At 37.7% G+C, this 20,228-nt stretch overlaps 1 protein-coding gene across 1 annotated transcript in view; it reads left to right on the forward strand.

Annotated features, from left to right (window-relative positions):
• LOC131573284 (glutamate receptor-interacting protein 1-like) overlaps positions 1-20,228 on the forward strand; it is a 217,369-nt gene that overhangs the window by 125,461 nt on the left and 71,680 nt on the right. The window contains exons 3-5 of the mRNA XM_058827083.1: positions 14,693-14,828; positions 15,756-15,901; positions 19,440-19,523. Coding sequence (XP_058683066.1) covers positions 14,693-14,828; positions 15,756-15,901; positions 19,440-19,523 — 366 coding nt within the window. The remainder of the gene's footprint in view (positions 1-14,692; positions 14,829-15,755; positions 15,902-19,439; positions 19,524-20,228) is intronic.

Genomic DNA, 20,228 nt, shown 5'->3' on the forward strand with positions numbered 1-20,228 from the left:
AACCCCGGGATTGTGCAACTGATCACAACCTCTTCCTGAATAAACATAAAATTTACCAATCCAAATAATCATTGCTGTCTACAAGAAGTTGTAAAACTTTGTGAAACCAGACTGACTGTTTCTTGTGGAGTACAGCAGCCTATTACAGCTACTAGAGGTTCTTCTGGGTAACTGAGAAGCTAAAATTTATTACTGACCTCTTGAAAAATCACTGCATCTTCATGGAATAGCCCAGCTGGGCTTTCTTGGGGCAAGAAAAGGGGGTATCTTCAGAAAAATGTACAGTACATTAAAAGAAAATCAACAAGGAATGCTCAGGTTCCCCAGTCTGTTCAGAAGTAAGGAAATGTATTAAAAATTTGTCAGGCAATATATTTTTCCCTGAGTGGAAATCTATTTAAATGTTCTTCTCTATACTGCTATTAATCCAGTGTTGGAAGAAAAATGTGTATTCAACAGCAAAAATGATTTCTGCCTCATTCAGTTGAGATCCAGTAGAGATACTCATGGATCCAGTATCTCTAGAGAGGAAGAGCAGGCAGTAAATCTGTGTTTACAAACTGTGTCAGTGGATTCAGTAGAGACTGAATAAATTAATTGCCAAGAGGTTTGTATATAAATATTGCAAAGACTGAGAAGCATTGTACTCTCTAATGTGACACTACTGGGTGTCAAGGAACCGTGGCAGGGCCAGGCTGGGCAAAGTAGGCTGGCTCTCATTCTCTCCCTAAACCTCATTTTCTTGCTTTCCAAGATGGAGCAGGATTAGATTGAGTGTTGATCTGACCCAGGAGGGCATTTCTCTCTTTCAAAAGTCTTGTGTTGCACAATTCTGTTGACAGAAGCATATGGCTAGCAAAGAAAATTGTTCCTTTAAGGAAGTTTGCTCATCTGAGAAGTTTGGGATAATTTTTTTACCATTTGCCTGCTTAAGTCTCTTTGTGCTTAATAATTTCTTTTTGTCTTACAGTTATAGATAATTAACTTGATGTTTTTAATGTTCCTAATATATTTTCTAATACCTCTTTAAAGGACTTAGTACATAATTTCCATCTGTTTGGGTTTTTTTAAATATCTCTTTCAGCTTCTTCAGTGATTATCATTTCAGGGTATGAAAATAGTAAGGAAATAATATACCATCTACAAAGATAAATAATATGATATTCTAAATATTCTACTCCAGATCTAGATAGTAGTTTTCCTCTTCTTTTCCACTGTATCAGTGGATCAGAGCTGTTCATTCTCACTCTACACCTTGATTTATACACAAAAATCTTAATATTTTTTTGTTGCTATAAAATTCTATGTCTATTTTGCCAATATGAAATGGCTCAAAGTATTTTGTATGGATGGAGAAAAGGTTATTTCTTTGCTTGTTTGCCTTATAGCATTTTTGTAGTTTCTATTCATTTCTTACAATCAAAACAGGAAAAGAGATTCTGGTGCTCTTGTGTCTTCCTCATCACATCTGTGGTACATGGGGCAGACAGATGTAATTGCATGCCTCATAGTGTAGAATAAAAGAAGTGGTTTGGTTTGTGCAGGATCTGGAAGACCAGAAGTTTATTATAGCATCAGTGCAAACTAGATTTTGTTTCCTTGCTACTTAAATGTGCAATGGTAAGAACAAAGGTCCTGTCTGGTCGAGTTTCAATGTATATATTGTGAATTTATGGGGCCAAAAGAAGTATTTGTGACTGTCTAAACAAAGCGTACGACTTCCTGGAATTTATTTGTATCTCAACTTGTATTTTAATTATATTTTAGAAGGACATTCAATCTATTTATGGTTGCCAGTGATACAAAACCCATCACAACCTTTTGTGGTTAGACACACTGCATTTAGTTAGAGTATGCACAGGTTCAGCTTCACCTCATTTGTAAGAATTGTTTTTCATCAAAATTTATTTCATCCTTTATAGTCACTTCACTATGAAATCACCATTTAATCTTCCCTTTGTTAAAGTAATCAAGTTGTGCTTCAGGGGTCTTTGCTCCCAGGCATTTTTCTTTAACTATTGTGAAAACTCTTTCATGACTTTCCTGTCTTCTCTTTTGTTACTAATGTATGTGTCAAAAGGAGAAAAAGCATCTGAGTGACAGTCACTGCTTCACTAACACAAAGGTGTACTAAGTATTGCTGTGTTAAACTGTTTTCTTTATATATTCATGGTTAGTATTGATTATTCTGGCCAGTAAGACTTTGAACACCTGGCAGGATGCCCAAATAACTTTTTGGCCGCTTTAATTTCATAATTAATTTACTGGGCACCTGTTGAGGTTTTTTATATATAGATGCACACATCCATTCACATCTTTTACATTGGTAGAGTAAGGTGCTTTTTTAACTTTGTAGGTGATATACAGGCTAGGAGAATGCAGATAGTCATCTTCTTTTTATTTCTTGTCCTTGTGCAAATCACAGATACCTCACTTTATGTCCATGTCATTTGGGGATTCCACTAATGTTACATGAATAAACACATAAAGAAGGCTCTTCAGTAAAGTCTCCCTTATTACCAACCTGAAAAGAGTACAAGAAAGCAAAACAAGGAGCATTTTAATAAGGGAAAATATCAACAAGGCCAAAGTCAGGACATTTCATTGCTCTTATTCACAGAAAACATTGGTAGAAGGACACTGTGAATATCAATCCAAGCAGGAACAAAAGTCAGTCTTCAATGCTAATTGATTTTATTGGTGAAGCAAAACGAGCCCAGCTTAATAGTTAACTGTGAGACAAGGTTCTGACAAGACCTTCCTGTATTAGATGACACTGTGACCCTGAATACTTGTTGGATAAATGGTATAGAAAATGAGCATTGACCTTTGAGGTACTTAAGACGTAGTGTCATAGAAAAATGAGACATGTTGGAGCTGAACTTTAGATACCACTGCTGAACAATGAGTGAGCATACCTGATAACACAGTGTGACTGTTGAACCCCAAAATATTGCTCTGTTAAGGAAAGTGAGAAATAAAAATTGATAGAGGTTGTACAGGGAAATCACGCCATTATATCAAGTCTGCAACAAAACGGACCAAATCTATCAAGAATAAAAATGCTACAGTGCAGTTAATAATTTCTAAGTAACTTATATTTTACATATTCACATGGGACTGAAAGTGTTCTCTTCCAGAAAGATTTCAGATTTATTTCTGGAATTGAAATTTGAAAGTCATTACAAACTTGTAGCTACAAACCCAGGTACCTAGTAAGGAACTTTTGCAATTTTATGATAAGGATGGTACGTAACTCTGATGAGGCCATTAAAAGCCAAGGGCTTTTTCCTTAGCCACTAACAAAAGGTAATGGTGCAATAGAGAGCATATAGTGGATGGGAATACCTAGCCAGTCATGAAACTTGACTTACTTAATCACACACTACAGAAAATAATAGGAAAGCTGTTTAAGTCATTCTAGCTCAAGTGCTAGCCAACGAGTATGATAGCTGGATATGATTATAATGTATGGTAAGACATGCTTTTCATGGCCTGAGTTAAGCATATTGGAGAAATCAGAATATTTTTGACAAGTTGTAAATACATTTTATAGATCCAGTTTTCTCTGCGTATAAAATTGGAGTAGAGACTAGAACATTTTATTTGCTGATCCACCACAAATTTTAATTTATCTACTACCCTATAAAAATATCATTGACCAGTAGTCAAAACGTGGGAATCAGAAGATGTCAGAGCATCATCTTGTATTTTTTAATGCATATATACTTAAAATTAAGAATTACGAACTCAAATCCATACCAAGCAGTCTTACAGATGAGACTGTAGCAGCTAACATTAGGCTGATTATCTCCATCATAAATAAGCTCTGGGTCTTCACTGAGAAAAATATGATGAATGTGCAGACCTGTTACAGGTCTTTGGTAAATCAAGAAAGGAAAGAAAAACTGACTCTTTTACAGACATTTTGTAAGACCACAGGGAGCAGAAGTTTGTTTCATTTCAAAAACACCACACACTGATTTATGTGGAGAAGAAAAAAAATTTCAGAATGCACTTGTTTGTGTAGCATAGCAAAGCTTTATACCAACGTGAAACCATATGAAATGTAAAAATTCCGTAACTTTTTCTCTAGTTCTGATTAGGAAATTGTACTCTCAATGGTAGCAGAAGATCTCTGCACTGAAGCTTCTGTATTGAGAAAGGCCTGCTAGGTTCCTTAAGTGATTTCTGTAAACTTAAAATAATCTAGAATTAAAATGCTTTCTTTAAAAATGCTGGCAGTATATCCTTTAAAAGCAGAGGATAAAAAAACAGAGATAAACACATCTTGTGAATTGGTTGCATGGAGTCAGCAACCTGGAGAAGTGCTCTCACTCTGCAGTTCCCTTCTGTTTAAGCACAGCCTTTATTAAGAGACAGCTTTTTCACAGACTATCTTACTTTAAAAGAAGTATTTCAACAAGCCTGCTTTGAATGGTGTTAGCAATTTCCTCATTTGCACCCTCATTGAGATTCTGTACATTGCACTGTGCTTGGAATTAAATTATTAAATTTATTAAATTTATTAAATTTAATTATTATTAAATATTAAAGCCTCCAGGTAGTACTATTTAGCTGAATCTTTATCTGTTTCAGTCTATTTGAGGATTTTAGCTATTTCTTCAATCCATATAAACATTTTCCTGTTTTAACCTTTTGCTCAATGAAGGAAGAGAAGGACATTGCAATAGACCCAACAGACAAGATGTGTTTTTGAAGTAGAGGTGAACCAGAATATATAGAATTAGCATTTCTTAATGTTTTTGGAGAGGAAGGGAGGTGTAATCTTTGTTCCTTTTCAACCAAGGTTTTTGGAGGATAAGAGTTAATATTGAAAGAAAAGCCAAAAACTTTCCTGTGAAACTTACGTCATATTTTGAAGTTTCGCAGAGGAAGGTCATTTTCCTATATATAATAATGAGGCTGCTCTGAGATAGTATAAGCCTCTTATTGATGTCACATTCAGATTTTTGCAAAAACCTGCAAACACCTTCTTGAAGTGACCTGAAGATGTGAAATGTTCCTGTTGTCTCACAGGCAATGTCACTATGTGCTAATATGATGCCATCTCAGTTTCTGTGCTAATTTAATGGGATATGGTGACAATTTAGATGAAAAAATAAATCACATAGGTAGATTCTTGCAGCTGGGTGTTCTACTGTTTCGCTGCAGTGGTTTGTTCAGCAAGCTTGACTATCTAATAAGCTAGTTCATGCAAATTAAGGCATCTGTCTTCATCCTTCTTTGCCATTAGTTCATTATGCATACATTAAACTTCAGGGAATAAGTACTGAGATTGATTAGAGAGTTCCAGAGCACAGGTTAGCAGCCAAGAAATGCCTGAATTATTCCTTTTATTTTTTTCCCCCTTTTCGTCCCATTTTGGCACACTTACTTTACAGGAATAGTAAATTCTTGTGGATCTTAAATGCTTATTGACATCTAAAGTCATCACTGTTTCACTGATTTGGTAAATCTTAATATAAGCCAGTAGCTTATTTTGCAGTTCTTTAACCCTCCTTCTCCACTGGCTTTAACTGTATTTTTTATTCATCTTGAATATTGAGTAAGTTAATGATCTTTTGTCACAGGCATTTTTTCTTTAACTGTAAAAAGCTAGTAAAAAATCAGTGCATCCTATTTGTCACGTTGCATATTAAATTGCCCCCTAAGCCACCCTTGTAACTTTAGTTTTATATCAGATTGAAGTATATAAAAAGAATGAGTCGTTGACAGATCACTTTTTAAACCATTTGTAGCAATGCATTCATCCAGCCTGATTTTGAGCTACCATCTTCCAGAGGTCAGCATTGCTGGGTTGGGGTTTTCCACAGAGGTGAAGAGCAAGCAAACTGTAAAGATACCAGCGGTCACTGAGCACAAAGGACAAAAGGTGAAGTGTGTGGGAAGCATTCACTTGCATTTTCCATATTTCTCATCTCTCTCATCCATATCTCATTTTCACAAGGATAGCCTAATCTTCTACACAGAGACTTTGATAAACCCTTTTGTCATTCCAAGTCTCCTTCAGTACTACCAAGTAGAAAGACAGGGTGTGTATCATTCAGCTGTATTTGTTCTACAAACATTTATGTATATGACCCCTAAAACCTTAAATATCTGTTCCTTAATCCAAGTACTAGGAAAAGTTCTGCAGGCCCATTCTTCCAAATTTCAAATATTTGAAAATTCACCACCCACTATTTGAATACATGAACGGCAGTTTTTCTAAAAAGGAGTGACATCATTACTATATCCTTTTCTTATTCTTTCGGTTTTACCATGACACTAGAGAAAACCACTGTCTTGTGTTAACTAAAACATTAAATTATATAGCAACTGTAGATCATGACAGGCAGTGCAAGGTACGTTAGGAAAAATAAATGACAGCTCAAATGGAGAAATGTGATTTAATGACGCTGTTGCTAAAATTTACCTGGTGGCAACAGGGTGTTAAAACATTGTGGCAAAACATGTCTTAAATAGCAAAAACCTAAGCAGTTCAGACAGTTCTTAATCTAAAAGGGAAAGAAGATTAAGAGGTGATTTAATGGGAGGTTACAGTTCTGTATCACAGGGGCATCCTGAATGTAATAGCAACACTGTAATGAGATCTCAGTCTTCAAGGCTTGTCTACTCCCAATTCAGATAGACATTATCTACACATAGAGCAGAGTTTTCATCATGTGATGCTTTCAAAGTCATGCTGGATATCTTTCTAAAAGGTAATCCCTAGGTGGAGATACTTCCATATCAAGTTTCTCTGCTTGTGTCACTCAGGTGATGAGGGAGAGGATTCTTTTCAGTGGTTTTTTCCTGCTTTGAAATGCACAAATGCAATCAGTCGTGTAATCAATCCTGCCTGATCCATTTCTAACTCTAGAAAGTAGAGAAACTGCAACAGCCAGGCTGTGTTTTTGTAAGTAGTGACACATCAGTGCAAAGAAACACAAATTATCAAGAGTTCTCTTGATGTTAAATTTCTCATTAAAAAGAAATGAAGAGGAAGTTGGAGGTGAATTCATCAGAATTATGGGAAGAAGTTTTATAAATCTAAATTAGTGTCAGTTCTGTGCTGTTCTTCACAGTAGGGTTTCTACTAGTGAAGGAGGGTTAATGAGCCCTTCATCCCATTCAGACAGAAATGTAGAAAGGACTAATGTCATGAGGCTCTTTCTTCATCAGTAGTGTCAACAGAGACATGCAGAGGAGTTCAGGGTAGTACTGCTGATGCACGAGCCATTCCTGAGTTTAAGATTTTATTGCTTATCTCAGGATCAAAATTTTCAAAAGGACATATTTGTTTCATGTGGGAGATACAAATTTGAGATAACTATGGGCATAGCCTTCAGCTCAAAAGTACCTTCTACTATCCATTCCCCACCCAATCTAACAATGATATGGTGTGGAAGCAAGGAAGTTTGAGCTCTGGAAAGCCCTGCAATGTCTGCTGAAGAGCTGAAGGTAGGGACCATCAAGTCATTCATCACTGTGCTTGTTTTTACCTTCCAATGTCCTTGCTTCATAAAGCTTGAGTTTAGTGAACTGCTCCGGACCCAACAAATGTTCAGGAATTTGGCTGCCATCAAAGATAATGAGGAAGTAAAACAATGCTTGAACTTTCTGAAACATAGCGAGTGCTCCAAGGTGGAACTGGAACACATCTGAAGATAAGGAAGTTGATGGCTGCAGATTTTCAGGTGATCAATGGGTAGTGTAGATACACTCTCAAAGAAAGCCATTGATGAAAACACTGGAATTTCCCAGCTAGCTTAAGGAAGAAATGTGCTTTCACTGGACTACATAATTGAGCAAGTTGTAGCTTGCACTGTATCTCTATTCCAACACTACTGCAAGGTGTCATGTCAGGGATAAAAATATTTTCTTTATAGATAATAATACAAGAAAAGGTTTTGTTGTTGTGATTTAACTAAATCTGGATATGCTTACAGTAATATATTAAAGTATTCGTATTTACTGAAACTAAATATTATAATGTTTTATAATTTTTTAAATAATTTTTGCTCCAGTTTAATTTCTCTGCTCAGGGATTATAAATGGGGAATAAGTGTGTTTAGCCTGAGTTTTCCAGTCCTTGATGTAGAGCAAAAAAAGAAAAAGTACAGAAAAGGAATTCAGAAGTGTTCACTGACAAAAATTCCTAATAGGCACAGCTCTTAGAAGAATCAGATGCCGTCATCTGTATTAAGATAACTCAAGTTGATCCCTTTGCACAATATCTGTCAAAGCAATGTCATGAATAATTTTGGGATGATAGTACTCGGAATATTTGGGAGGATTTGGATTATCAACTTCTGTTCTCATTTTGTTTTCTGGCACTATTGTGCAATTCAATTACAAATACAAGAAAACAAAACAAATAAAAAATGCTTGAAAACTCTTTCCCTGGGGAATTTTTGCAAGCAGGACTATCCAGAGGTGGTTTTTTCCTGCTTCCAGAGGACCAAAAAGCCTGTTGTTCCCTCACCAGCACTTGTCTGGCTTGAAAAAGCCTCTAGACACATGGCCATCCATCTCTTGTTTTAATCTGCATATCTGCCACAGTTAGCCTGGAGAAACCTCTCTGCTTCTTACACAGAGGCTGCCATGGGCCACTTTTTCCTCCAAGTTCAAAGCAGCTTTCTTTTGCACCCTCACATGAAGCCATCCCTTTTGTAAGGTGAATTTACAGAGATCATTCAGGTATTTTCTGTATGAAGCTGCTTTAATGTGAAAACTGATTTTACACCATGCCACACTTTTTTTTGTTTTTCTGGCAGATGTTCTCTACTATTCCTGTCTCCAAGGAGTGGATTCAGACACAAGTAGGATGTTGGACCTTGAGCATGTGCCATTGGTAGCACGGCTGTGCTGCTACTGGAGGAGCACTGGGGCTGCACTGTAGGCTGTGGGATGCAAATGTTAAGCTCTGGGAAGATAATAATGGTTTACTCCAGTCATTGTTCACTCCTGAAATGTAATTACTGGAGTTACTGTAGTGTGCATTGATAACTGTGTCATATATGTTTCTTCCAATACTCTTCCACTGAAATTGGTGAGGTTCTTTTATTAAGAATTAAGAGCCTTTTTTTTTTTTTTTTTTTTGTCTGCAGCTGGCTTTCTGGTGATTATTTGATTTTTCAGGCCTATTTGTATTAAATTCTGATATTTTAGTTAGAATTTCAAATATAATACTTACATTTTTGGTTAAATTGAAGACCACCTTTGTTGAATGCCTCAGTTGGGATTTAGAGAGTGTGGCTGCCAAGGATTCTGTGAATATGAAAAATTTACCCAAAACCAAATAGGCACAAGAGCTAAGCTCGTTTTAGACAAGCAACCAATGAACCCAGGTGTGAACTGTGCTGCTGTGTCCTGCAGGCCTGGTGTTCTCAGTAAATTATGTGATCATGTCCTGTATATCACTGCTTGTGATGGGTTGAAAAATACCCTTATTTCCTTTTCTGTGTCATGCCTAGGCTAGGCAGACTTTTTCTAGTCTATAAGGACTGATGGAATGTATTTGGATTTTAGGTAATATTTTTACAATGGCAAAGTCATCTCATAGATGCTCTTATAGCTGGGAACAACAACAAAAAAAAAAAGATAAAAAGGAGATAATCTAATGCCCTGTACACAACCAGAACAGCTGTCAGTGTAAACTGAATCTGTTTTAGACAGTTTTTTGCAAGTGTCTTTACCTTACCTATCTCCTTTGTTTTCACAGAAAATGGTACAACATTTCACCTGTACATTTATACAGATTAACCTGGCTGCTGACCCAAGGCATCCTGCATTGGCAGTGTTTTAAATTCACAGTCTTGTTGGTAACTGCAGCGTGTTGTGCCTTTTAGTGTGCTCTGCTGCACCTCATACCAGTTTGTCCTGCACTGTGGGTTGCTGGCTTCTGTACTAGGACTGGTTTGGGGATTGTCCCTCCACAGGCTGGAGAGGAGGCCACAGGACAGGTTGTGACCAGCCTCATGTCCTCAGACTCTCCCCACTGATGTGGTTTTGTTTGTTTTTGATAGAAATTTAGGTGTTTTAGAAGGTAGTGACAGCCAGTCAAGAAAAGGGCAACAAGGAATGGACTGTTAGCATCTCTTGACATCCCTTTTGTCACACTAAGAGAAATACACATACCCACAGGACTTGAAACACTGAGTAAATGTGATGTCTCCACTATAACAAACTGCTATCTGTTCCCAAAGAATTGACTGTATCTTTATGTAATTTCTTATTAAGCCATGAGATGCCTACTGGGATATAAAGCAAATTGTTTTCTCTGCAGAATTTCTGCTGACATACAAGGGAAAATCCATTCAAGGACAGCATTCATTATATTTTCAGCAAACTTACCAATTACTTACTTATTAATTATATATGGTTTTGGTAGAAAAATGTCAATAACAGCAAGTATTTTTTATTTTTTTTTTACTTCAGTGTTCAGTTCTATATATGTCCTGTTTGAGCTGCACTTGACAAACTCAAATTCACTAGGTGGAGAATAGAAGCAAGCACTTGACCTGGTGGTATAGATTTTACACATTTTTTTGGTTTTAAAATGAAATTTTCACAAAAGGGACTCAATATATGAAATGAAGGTAAATATTTTTGAGTTTTACTTTAATTGTGCATTAAGATATAAAATGGTAGCACTTTAAAAAATAAATAATGAAACTTTTGACTAAGAATTTTCTCAGCTTTCAAATATTTTTCTGTGAAAAAAATCTCTTCTGTCATCTAGTACTATTTTCTTTTTGAAAAAGTGAATATATTCCAGGTTCATAGGTCTCATGAGAATTTATTTTACATGCTGTTTATTCATTGAAAGATATTATTTACATACACCAAAAAGTAGAAAATGACAAGAAGTCTTGTATAAAATACGAGAAGCTTTACTCTGTTGCTATTATCCTTGAAGAAAAATTAGCCATGGTATTTTTTTCAGTTTTTCCTACCTGCGAGTTGTTCCATGTGTTCACTCTCTCACAGTAAGATTTACCCAGTCTTGAATCTGAGCATCTGCTTATCTTTGAAGCTTTCTTGTGCTATGCTGAGTATCCCTGTAGTCCTCCAGGCTACATATCGTAGTGTACAGATCATAGAGTGAATGCACCAGCTGACCTGGCTGCAGGTCAGGCACATGCAGGCATGGTATTGCAACAGCAAGCCTGAGAGAAGCCTCCATACCTGCAATTCAGAGAACAGCAGCAGTGTAATGTTTTCTTTAGAATTCAGCTCCTGTGTATGCTCCTGCTTACAGAACTGGAGATCTAAGGGAAGCTCTTTGGAGCAGAAACCTTTCTTTTTCATCTTATGTGTGCCTGTGTGTAGAAGTGTGCACTTCTGTGCTCCCCTTGCCAAGCCATCTCCAGGATTCAGCGGGATTCCTGAACCCCATAGCAGAGATAGGTGGATGCCAAGGAAGCTGTAGAGTGGCTGGTGCAGCATGGACAGGCATGTACCAGGGATTGTCCCTGTAACAGCAGGAAGCGATGGAAGCCCTGAGGCAGTCCCAAGACCCTCTCTTGGCTGAGGGAAGGCAAGTCCCAGTGTGAATTCGTAAGAAGCCTGGGAATAACTTCTGTGCTTTCCCTTCTGATGCTGACTATGTTAATATTATTACCAGTATGGGAGTACATGTAGGAAAGAACAGACTTCAGGGACTTCTAACTAATTAGGAATTTGCTGGTTGGCATAAGTAATGAATTGTGAGTGAGGTGATACATGTAGTAGTCTGGGTTTTTTACCCTCAAACTGTAACATAGCATTGTCTTAACTAGGAAATAGGGATTGACATTGCATTAGTGCTATTCCCATAGAGATGCAGTTGCATGTTGGATTGGAAATGAAGTCCCAGGGTTGTTCTGATATTGGGCATTTCAATAATACTCCAGTGGGATTAGTCTGTAATAATAATGCCAAAGCAATGCAGATGAGTAAGCATGTCATATATAGCATTATAAGAACAGTAATCATGTGCGGTTTAAGACAGTGAAGATGAAAATCAGAATGATGAGGGTATCAAATGGGCCTGGTTCAGAGCACTTACAGGGATAACAGTCTCTTGTAAGCAAAACCAGCTTAGGTATTTTAATTTCTTCCTGATATGATTGATATGTACAACAAAAGCTACAAAATCCTTCAGAGCAGCAAACCTAATGAAACTACTGTGCATGCCTAGATGACCTTATTTGTCTGAGTGCAATGAGCACTTGACCCCACCCCTCCCTTGCAGTGCTGGTGCATCTTTTCCCGCCTGGCTACCAAGGAAGAGTGCGTAGAAGTCATTGTTCTGTTGGCAGAGGTTAACAGAAATTTGGCATAATAGATGGTGAAAAGGAACAAGCCTGGTCATCTCTTTCCATGCCAGTAGTTGAAGGGAATTGTATAATTGTTAGCCTGCTTAAAATACTGCTTGGGTCATCTGTTCCACATGTACTTTGGGCAGCGGAGTATTGCCCAGCATTGGATTGCAAACTCAGAACCTATGTAAAAGATCAAAACACACGACAGTATTATGCTATGGCATTGCATTGCAGTGCATTGTTTATGTCCTGTATACGCATTGTGGCAAAGTATTTGTTTAAAAAAATTAAATCTTAGATGGGTACTGAAAGCCAGATTGTACTACTGAGAATTGCAAAGGAAGGATTCAGCTTGGGAGATGGGAAGAGAAGGGAATTTCCCTTTTGGCTCCAGATCCACAGATTCACAGGTTGAGTAAACTGTGAATAAACATGTGTCACACACTGGCAGAGCACCTGAGGTTGCCTCATGGGTGCCAATGTACAGTATCTTTGGTTGCAATAAGTACCGTGACTAACTCTTGTATTCGTTATGAATTCTTACAGGGTTTTATAAAACTCAAATCAGCACTGTGGTCCATAGCATCTCTACAGCTATGCAATATGTCTGCATGTTCAGAAGCAGGTAATCACAGCTGTGCCTTCTGAACTGTCAATGAGACCAGATGTGAGCAAACATTATGGAAGCTCAACAGCTTCCAGATGGTACCAAATGGTAGTTTGGTGTCAGCCAAATTGGAGAATGCATCGGTTAGCTCTGCTGCTGTCTGCTTCTGACAACCTGTGTTGCTGAATTTTCTGCATTGCAGAATTTTGTTGTAATAGAAGCTTTATAAGCATAGAGGAATTCTTATCCAAGCATGACAAGAATTGGAAAATTCATGCTGTATAATGGTAAAATTGTGAATGACTGAAGTGAGGTCATCATCAGCGGCAATAGACAGAAGAGCCTGTCAGCCACCTAGAAATGGTCAGGAGCACAGGATGATGCCACATCAGAAAAAGATTCAGCAGCTAATCCTAGCAGAGGTGCTACCAAGGATTACAAGCCTGGGCACCAGGACTGGAGTCTCTTCTGAATGATTTCCTCTATCTGCCACCATTTTCTCAAATACAGAGGTAATGCTGGTGGTTTGGCAATTCTTGTTCAGGGCAGCAGTTCTTCATCGTAAGGTGAAAATGTGTTAGGTCATCTCCTCAGTCCTGTGGAATGCTCTTGAAATAGCCTTATTGCTATTTCTGTAGTGCTACTTCTACACTTACTGGTGAACATTCGAATATATACAAGGACATTGCTTGGTTTTTGGGTGACTTTTCATCTTTAAATTTCATGCTGCCACAGGAAACTTGCTGGTGCAGTGCAGACGTACTGTTTGTTTACAGTGAATATATGATGTTTGTATCTGATCAGTTCACCTAAAAGCTGCGTATTAGTATTGAAAAGGATGATCCTGAGGTGGATGATCCTTCCTTAGAATTTCATGTATTTTTCCAGACTGCCTGGGCATCTGGTGGTTTTACTTAGGTCTGTCCTGACTGGAAACAGTGCACATGTTGCTTTCCAAAGAGTTGCAGTCCTGCTGAAACTGCATATGTAGGTTGCCTTGTCCACCCATGTGCAATAAGGACATCTCTTTTTTGAAAGTTTGAGGCTTTTTGTTGCATGTGACCTGCCTTTGTTGGCTGTGAAATTATCTTACTATTTTCCAAGAATGGAGAAACTGCAGAAGAGGGTGTTTTAGCATGCAAGGGAAATTTTATATACACTTAATCATTATGAAAGCCCTTCATTTACTTTATACCTGTTCTGCAGAGAGCTACAGTGGAGCTGTATTTATGTAAAAATAAAGAATAAAACTGTTAAGGTCTGATGTATCTCTGTCTGGGTTCTTGTTATATTCAACTGTTCCTATTAACATGACATCTGCTAGGGGCCTCAAAGTGAGTCTGAACCAAAATTATAGTTCTGTAATATCATTGTGTGGTTTACCCTTCTATTTAATCAGTTGAAGTGTATTATAAAACATAGAGGTCAGAGGTAGAGAGCAGAAAATGAGAAAAGATCGCTTTTTTAAAATGTGAAACAACTATCAGTAGTTATAAGTGTTCCCAGACTTCATATTTATGGGTTCTGTATAGTATACTAGCACGTTGGTGTAGGTTTTAATAACCTTTTACAGAACATATGGCTCAAGATTTATCTATATGCAGAGCCTTGTGGACAGAACTTGTGAATTATAACATAAAAAATCTCCAGATGTACATGTTATTTCTCACTAACACAGAATGATTTTCTTGGGAAGAAGGTGACATATTAGAAAGGCAACATCTGTGTTATTACTTACATTTTAATAATGTGAATAATCTTCTTTCAACAGAGGAATTCAAGGGCTCAACAATAGTTGAATTAATGAAAAAAGAAGGCACCACCCTAGGGCTCACAGTATCGGGTGGTATCGACAAGGATGGGAAACCAAGAGTATCTAACCTTCGTCAAGGAGGAATTGCTGCTAGGTAACCACATCTCAAGCTACAAAATGCATTATAAGATGTGATTGCTTCAGAAATGTGTACTGCATCAGAAAGGTCACCTAAAAAATATGTGACTGATGCATCTATAATGGCAGCCCATCACACTGGAGAACCTCAGAGGGAAATGGCAACAGCTGGTCTTTCTTTTTGCTCAAGGCTAATTTGATAAAAAACTAGAAATGCCAATGAGATCTTTAAAAGTTGTCATAAGACTCATGATATTTCTTCTAAATTATATATGTTTTATTTCTCTATTTTCTTGTCTTTGAACAAAAATTTGAGAGAAGCAGCATAACATATTGAGAAGCCAAAATAGAAACAAGAATGACAGTGCTACCATAATTTAATTCTTTTTTAACTCTTCATTAGATAGCTTTGAGATTAAAAAGACTCTAAAGTCATAAGTACCATGCTTATTACTACAGGGGAAAGAAAAAAGCTTTTAATCATGAGTGAGGCAAGTCCAAAAATATAAGGGTTGAGCTAAATCATCCCAAGTAACTGAGTAGAACATGTGCTTTTGGCTTGGCCCATTTCCTGTTGTTAACTGTGAAAGCAACCAATGTCCAAAAAAACTTTTTTTTTTAACATTTTCCAAAGAGAGAGACAAGGATGGGGACATGAAGAAGATGACTTTCCAGATCCTATGCCCAAACCAGTCAAATCATGCAACTCCTTTATTGTACACCTTGTTTTGTGCCTCAGGAATGAATAATGCAACAATGTTCTTATTTTAATATTTAACCAGCTAGAGCATCTTAAAATGCCACTTTCTGTTAGAAAAATCAACTCTCTTAAATCTAGATTAATGGAAAAAAGAATTCCTACAATCACAAAACAGTAATTTAAGGAATTTAGTTTGGTTCATCAGATCTGTCTTTCACAAAAGGAGTATGTACTTTTCCCTAGGAGCGACCAGCTGGATGTAGGGGACTACATCAAATCTGTGAATGGAATCAACCTGACCAAATTTCGCCATGATGAGATCATCAGCCTGCTCAAAAATGTTGGTGAAAGGGTTGTGTTAGAAGTGGAGTATGAGCTGCCTCCAGTCGGTAAGTATTTGCAGGGCAAACTGAAAACCTATAGCAGAATAGCAGATGTAGTCAACAGTGAAATGGGCAACGTTGGTAATAGTCATTTTAGTAGTGGTTATTTTTTAATTTTCTATTCCTGATTTTATTTTTTCCTGTGGCTTATCACAGAGTGTTGAAGCAGTACAAAAGAACTGGCAGTACAGAGTGATGCTCTCAGATGTTTTATTAGCAGAACTCCCAATAACAACAGAGCAGAGTTATCAATCTCTGCCTTTTGTTGGTTTGTGGTTTTCTGGGGGTGACGGTTGGTTTTGGTTGTTTGATTTGGTTTTGTTTTGGGATTTTTGTTTGCTTCTTTGCAGTTTTGAATACTAGAAATTGGATTAAGTAGGTTCCAGGGCAAGCAAATCCTTCTTTTTACTAAGATCCTCTGAGATGAGACCAGTGAGTATTTGCTGGTTCTGCCTCTGCTTTTTCCTTTCTTCTCTCCACTTGCAGCACCATCCCTCTCTCCTAGGTAAACAATATCCTTTGGGACTTTTCTAGTCTTTTCTGGCACCACATTTAGGCAAAAGTTCATTTCTAGAGCAGAAGACACAGTGAGGTAGGCCATAAGGATACATGAACTTGAAAGAAATGTGTGACTGAAACAAGGGCTTTCACTGAGCAGGATTTTCTTCAAAACACAAGTTTATGCTCACACCAAACTTACAGAGTATTACTGAATGTTTTCCTCGCCTCTCTTTTGCTCTGTCTTTATGTGCCTGTGTCTGTAATGGTGTGTCTGTAGGACAAAATCAGTGTGAGTCGAGTCTATCAGGTATGAAGTGAAAGCCAGAGAAACAGTGAGTTGAACACCTGGGACCTAAAGTGAAGGAGTGTAGGTGGCTGATTGCCACCAAAGGGGCTGCACCAGGCACACCCTTGAAAGAGTGGGTGCTCATTCATACTGCTCACTGGAGGGTGGAAGATGTGGTTTCCTGGTATCTGGCCAGAAGAATCTCAGGTGCCAACTGAGAAGTTCTTGTCTCCTTAAATAGTTTCCTTGCAATAGAATCCAAAAAAATCCATCACTGTCCTTGGTGCTCAGAAGCTGATGAACTTCCCCACTGCTTTCTAGCAGCTGGAGAGTTAGTCTAGTTACATATTTGGTTTTTTATGAGACCTCCTGACAAGCACATTAAAAAATTTTGAATGTTCTCTGTTGATTAGTGTTTGCATGTGGTGAGGGAACTTCACATTCTGAAGCACAGTATCTGAATTAATCAGCTGTGTTCAGAATTACTTTGCTGCAGATGTAGCTGTTTGACCAGAATTATTTGTTTTGCATTTATTCAACTGGGCTTTCTTTGGTTTTCATCCTCTTTTAGGATATGTGCCATTCTTGTTCACTGAGACTGGATTTTGACACAAGGGTTTACAGTGGTGTTCGTAACTTTAAGTCCTTGGAATTTCCAGCCTCTCCATGCAAGCATAGATAATAAAGTTGGAGATACTTAGTCTGTTTTTTTTCTGTGAACTACTAGTGAGCAAGCTGTTTTTGTTAATCATGTAAATTTTCCAGTAAGCCACGTGGAGAAGTCCTGGCACTTCCTTCCAAGCCCCATACCTAATGAAATTCTACTCTTGTTCCTACACTTGCTCCCTCAGAGAGAGGACTGTCATAATTTCAGTGCTGGGAAATGTCAATCATTTAATAATGATGGATTAAATTTGGCTGAGGAGTGGTAATCCCGCTCCCTAGTGCTTCCTTCCATTTCTGAAGCATTCACAGCAGGAGCATCCAGCTGCTATTTTCAGCACGAGCCACCTCGGTGTTTAAAACTGGTGGGTGAGCAGTGTCTGTCTCACATCTGCCTTTTGCTGTTGGCAAGGGTTAAGGAGTCTTCTCCCACAGCAGTCTGAGGCTGGGGTGCAAGGACAGCCACTGGGTGGTTGTTCCCAAGTGGAAGGATGCTGCTGCCATCCCTCAGTGCTGAGCTGCGGGTTTCACCTCTCCCCAGGGGAGGTTACAGGCCACACCAAACAGGGAAGTGTGGATTCATCCTGAGCTACACTCAAAGGACGCTTTCTGACAATAGAAATGGAGGCAACAGTTGTTTTCTCCTCATAATTCTTTGAGTCAGTAAAACATTTCCAACTGAAAAGAAAGCAACCACATGGGCTCAGTAACACGGTTGTGATCTTCAAGCTGTAGCAGGAATTACTACAGCACAGAGCAGTGCTCTGGAGAGCCATCTTTCACCTGTTTTCCTAAGGAAATGAGATTTATGTCATTTCACTGGGTGGTTTTCCTGGTTCCCTGCAGTAACTTTTTTAATAGGGACTGAAAAATTCCCCCCAAAAAATGCATTACATACAGTACATCTCCTGGAAATAAACACTTGAGTGAGTTGTGAGCAGGGAAGTCCTCAGAGAGAGGGGGGGGGGTGGGCAGAGAGAGCCCTCTGCTCTTCCTGGTGCCTTTCATGATTGGCAGCACACACAGGGTAGCCTGTGGCATCCATTTCCCCCCTCAGGGTATCCTGACAGGGAAACTCTGGTTATTGCAAGCAGGAACATTAAATGGCACAAGTTTTCATTAGTTCTGCTGCTCACAGAGCATGTATTTTATAGAGGTGGGTTGGTTTGGATTTTTTTTTTTTTAATTTTATGTGTGCTTGTACTCTTTACAGTATTTGACTGGAAGGTGGAAAGTGTGTGCACATGTGATTTTGCACAGAGTCCTTTTTCCCATTGGAAAAGAGAATTCTTAGACCCTGCCAAAATTTTTCTTGTAAAAGCTAATAGCAAATTGTCTGCTGGTCTCTTAACAGCAGTGCTTTCAAATTCTGTAAAGTGGATTATCACACCCAAATACAATGGTCTGTGCATTAGGCTTCTCACCTCCTAGTCCAGCTGTACACCAATTCTTTAGTACTTCCATAGAAAATACTGACTCAGCTAGAAGCCAAAGAACTTTTTTACTAGCTCACCAATTATGATTTTTAGCTAGTGCTTTAAAACCACCACACCAATTATGAGGGAACATATTACATTTCGAAAAAGAAAAAAAAAATCCTTATGGTAATAAAATGCATTATGCATCGTAATCTAGTAACCTGAGATCAAAGAAACACCCCAAAAATCTTGATTGTCTTCTCTCTAAGTGACAAAAGTAAATTTTCATAGCTAAACAACAAGCTCTGTAGACACTCTTAAGAATTTTGTGTCATTTTTGTCTCACTGTGTACTTCCGTATTTTCTAGCACTCTTCTGTAACTATAAGAAAAGCAAAATTATGCCATAATTTATACAGTAATACTCAAATTCCTCACATGCTATATACGTCTGTGTCTTTTTTCCAAACCGTTGTCCCTTTGCAGAACATCTAGCCCAAAATTCTCTCAAAAAGGCAATGAGTTCTATTTAATTACAGGCCTTCTGTCTGACTGTTCTGTAACTGAGTCTTTCCAATTGTATGACTCAATATGTACCTTAAATTAGAAAAGGTGTAAACCTGTGTGCATAATTAGAAAAAGAATAACCATTAAGGTTTCTGTTCTTTTTCTTTTAGCTGTACAAGGATCAGGTCTCATCTTTAGAACTGTGGAAGTTACTTTACATAAAGAGGGGAACACTTTTGGATTTGTAATAAGAGGTGAGTTATTTTTGAGTTTGAAATCTGTATTTTGTTTAAAAAAAAAGTGATAAGGTTTTTAAGCACTCTGAAGGTTTACAGTTTGTAAAAATCAATATATTACATTTTCAATGCCCTCATGTATTGCTTTCATGAGCTGCTCTAATTTTTGTTTATGGAAGGACCTTAAGTAATCAACTATGCCAAGGACACATGACAAACTGGTCATATAAGAACAGATTCTGCTACCACTGAAATCACCAGGAAGATCATTGTTCTTATAAAATATAATTACTTGTAGTATTGTATATATTAGGCATGAAATTTGATTGATACTGCTGGTGGTCTGAATTGTACAACTAAAATATTATCACTGACTTGGAGAACAGAAGAAAAGATGCAGCTGTTAATCAATATACCCCAACAATAAATTATTACTTTCCTTGGGGAAAATGTCTTTTTTATTTAATACATAAATTTCTTAATGAGTGGTCATTCATTATTCTGAGTATACATAAAGTACAGATTTTTTCCTCTGGGCTGCAAACATTGCAAAGCAATGTGTGTGTACACACTGAGATTACATTTCCAGAGTAAAGGTTCTAAGAAAAAAATATGCATTTAGTAAGAATCCCTCCATACAAATGTTTTTTAAAGATTCATCTATACATATAGAAAGTTGATTTTATTTAGGTAAAATTCAGTGAAGGGTCATATTAATGGCTT

The sequence above is a fragment of the Poecile atricapillus genome, chromosome Z (genome assembly GCF_030490865.1).
Source record: "Poecile atricapillus isolate bPoeAtr1 chromosome Z, bPoeAtr1.hap1, whole genome shotgun sequence".
Lineage (NCBI taxonomy): Eukaryota > Metazoa > Chordata > Aves > Passeriformes > Paridae > Poecile > Poecile atricapillus.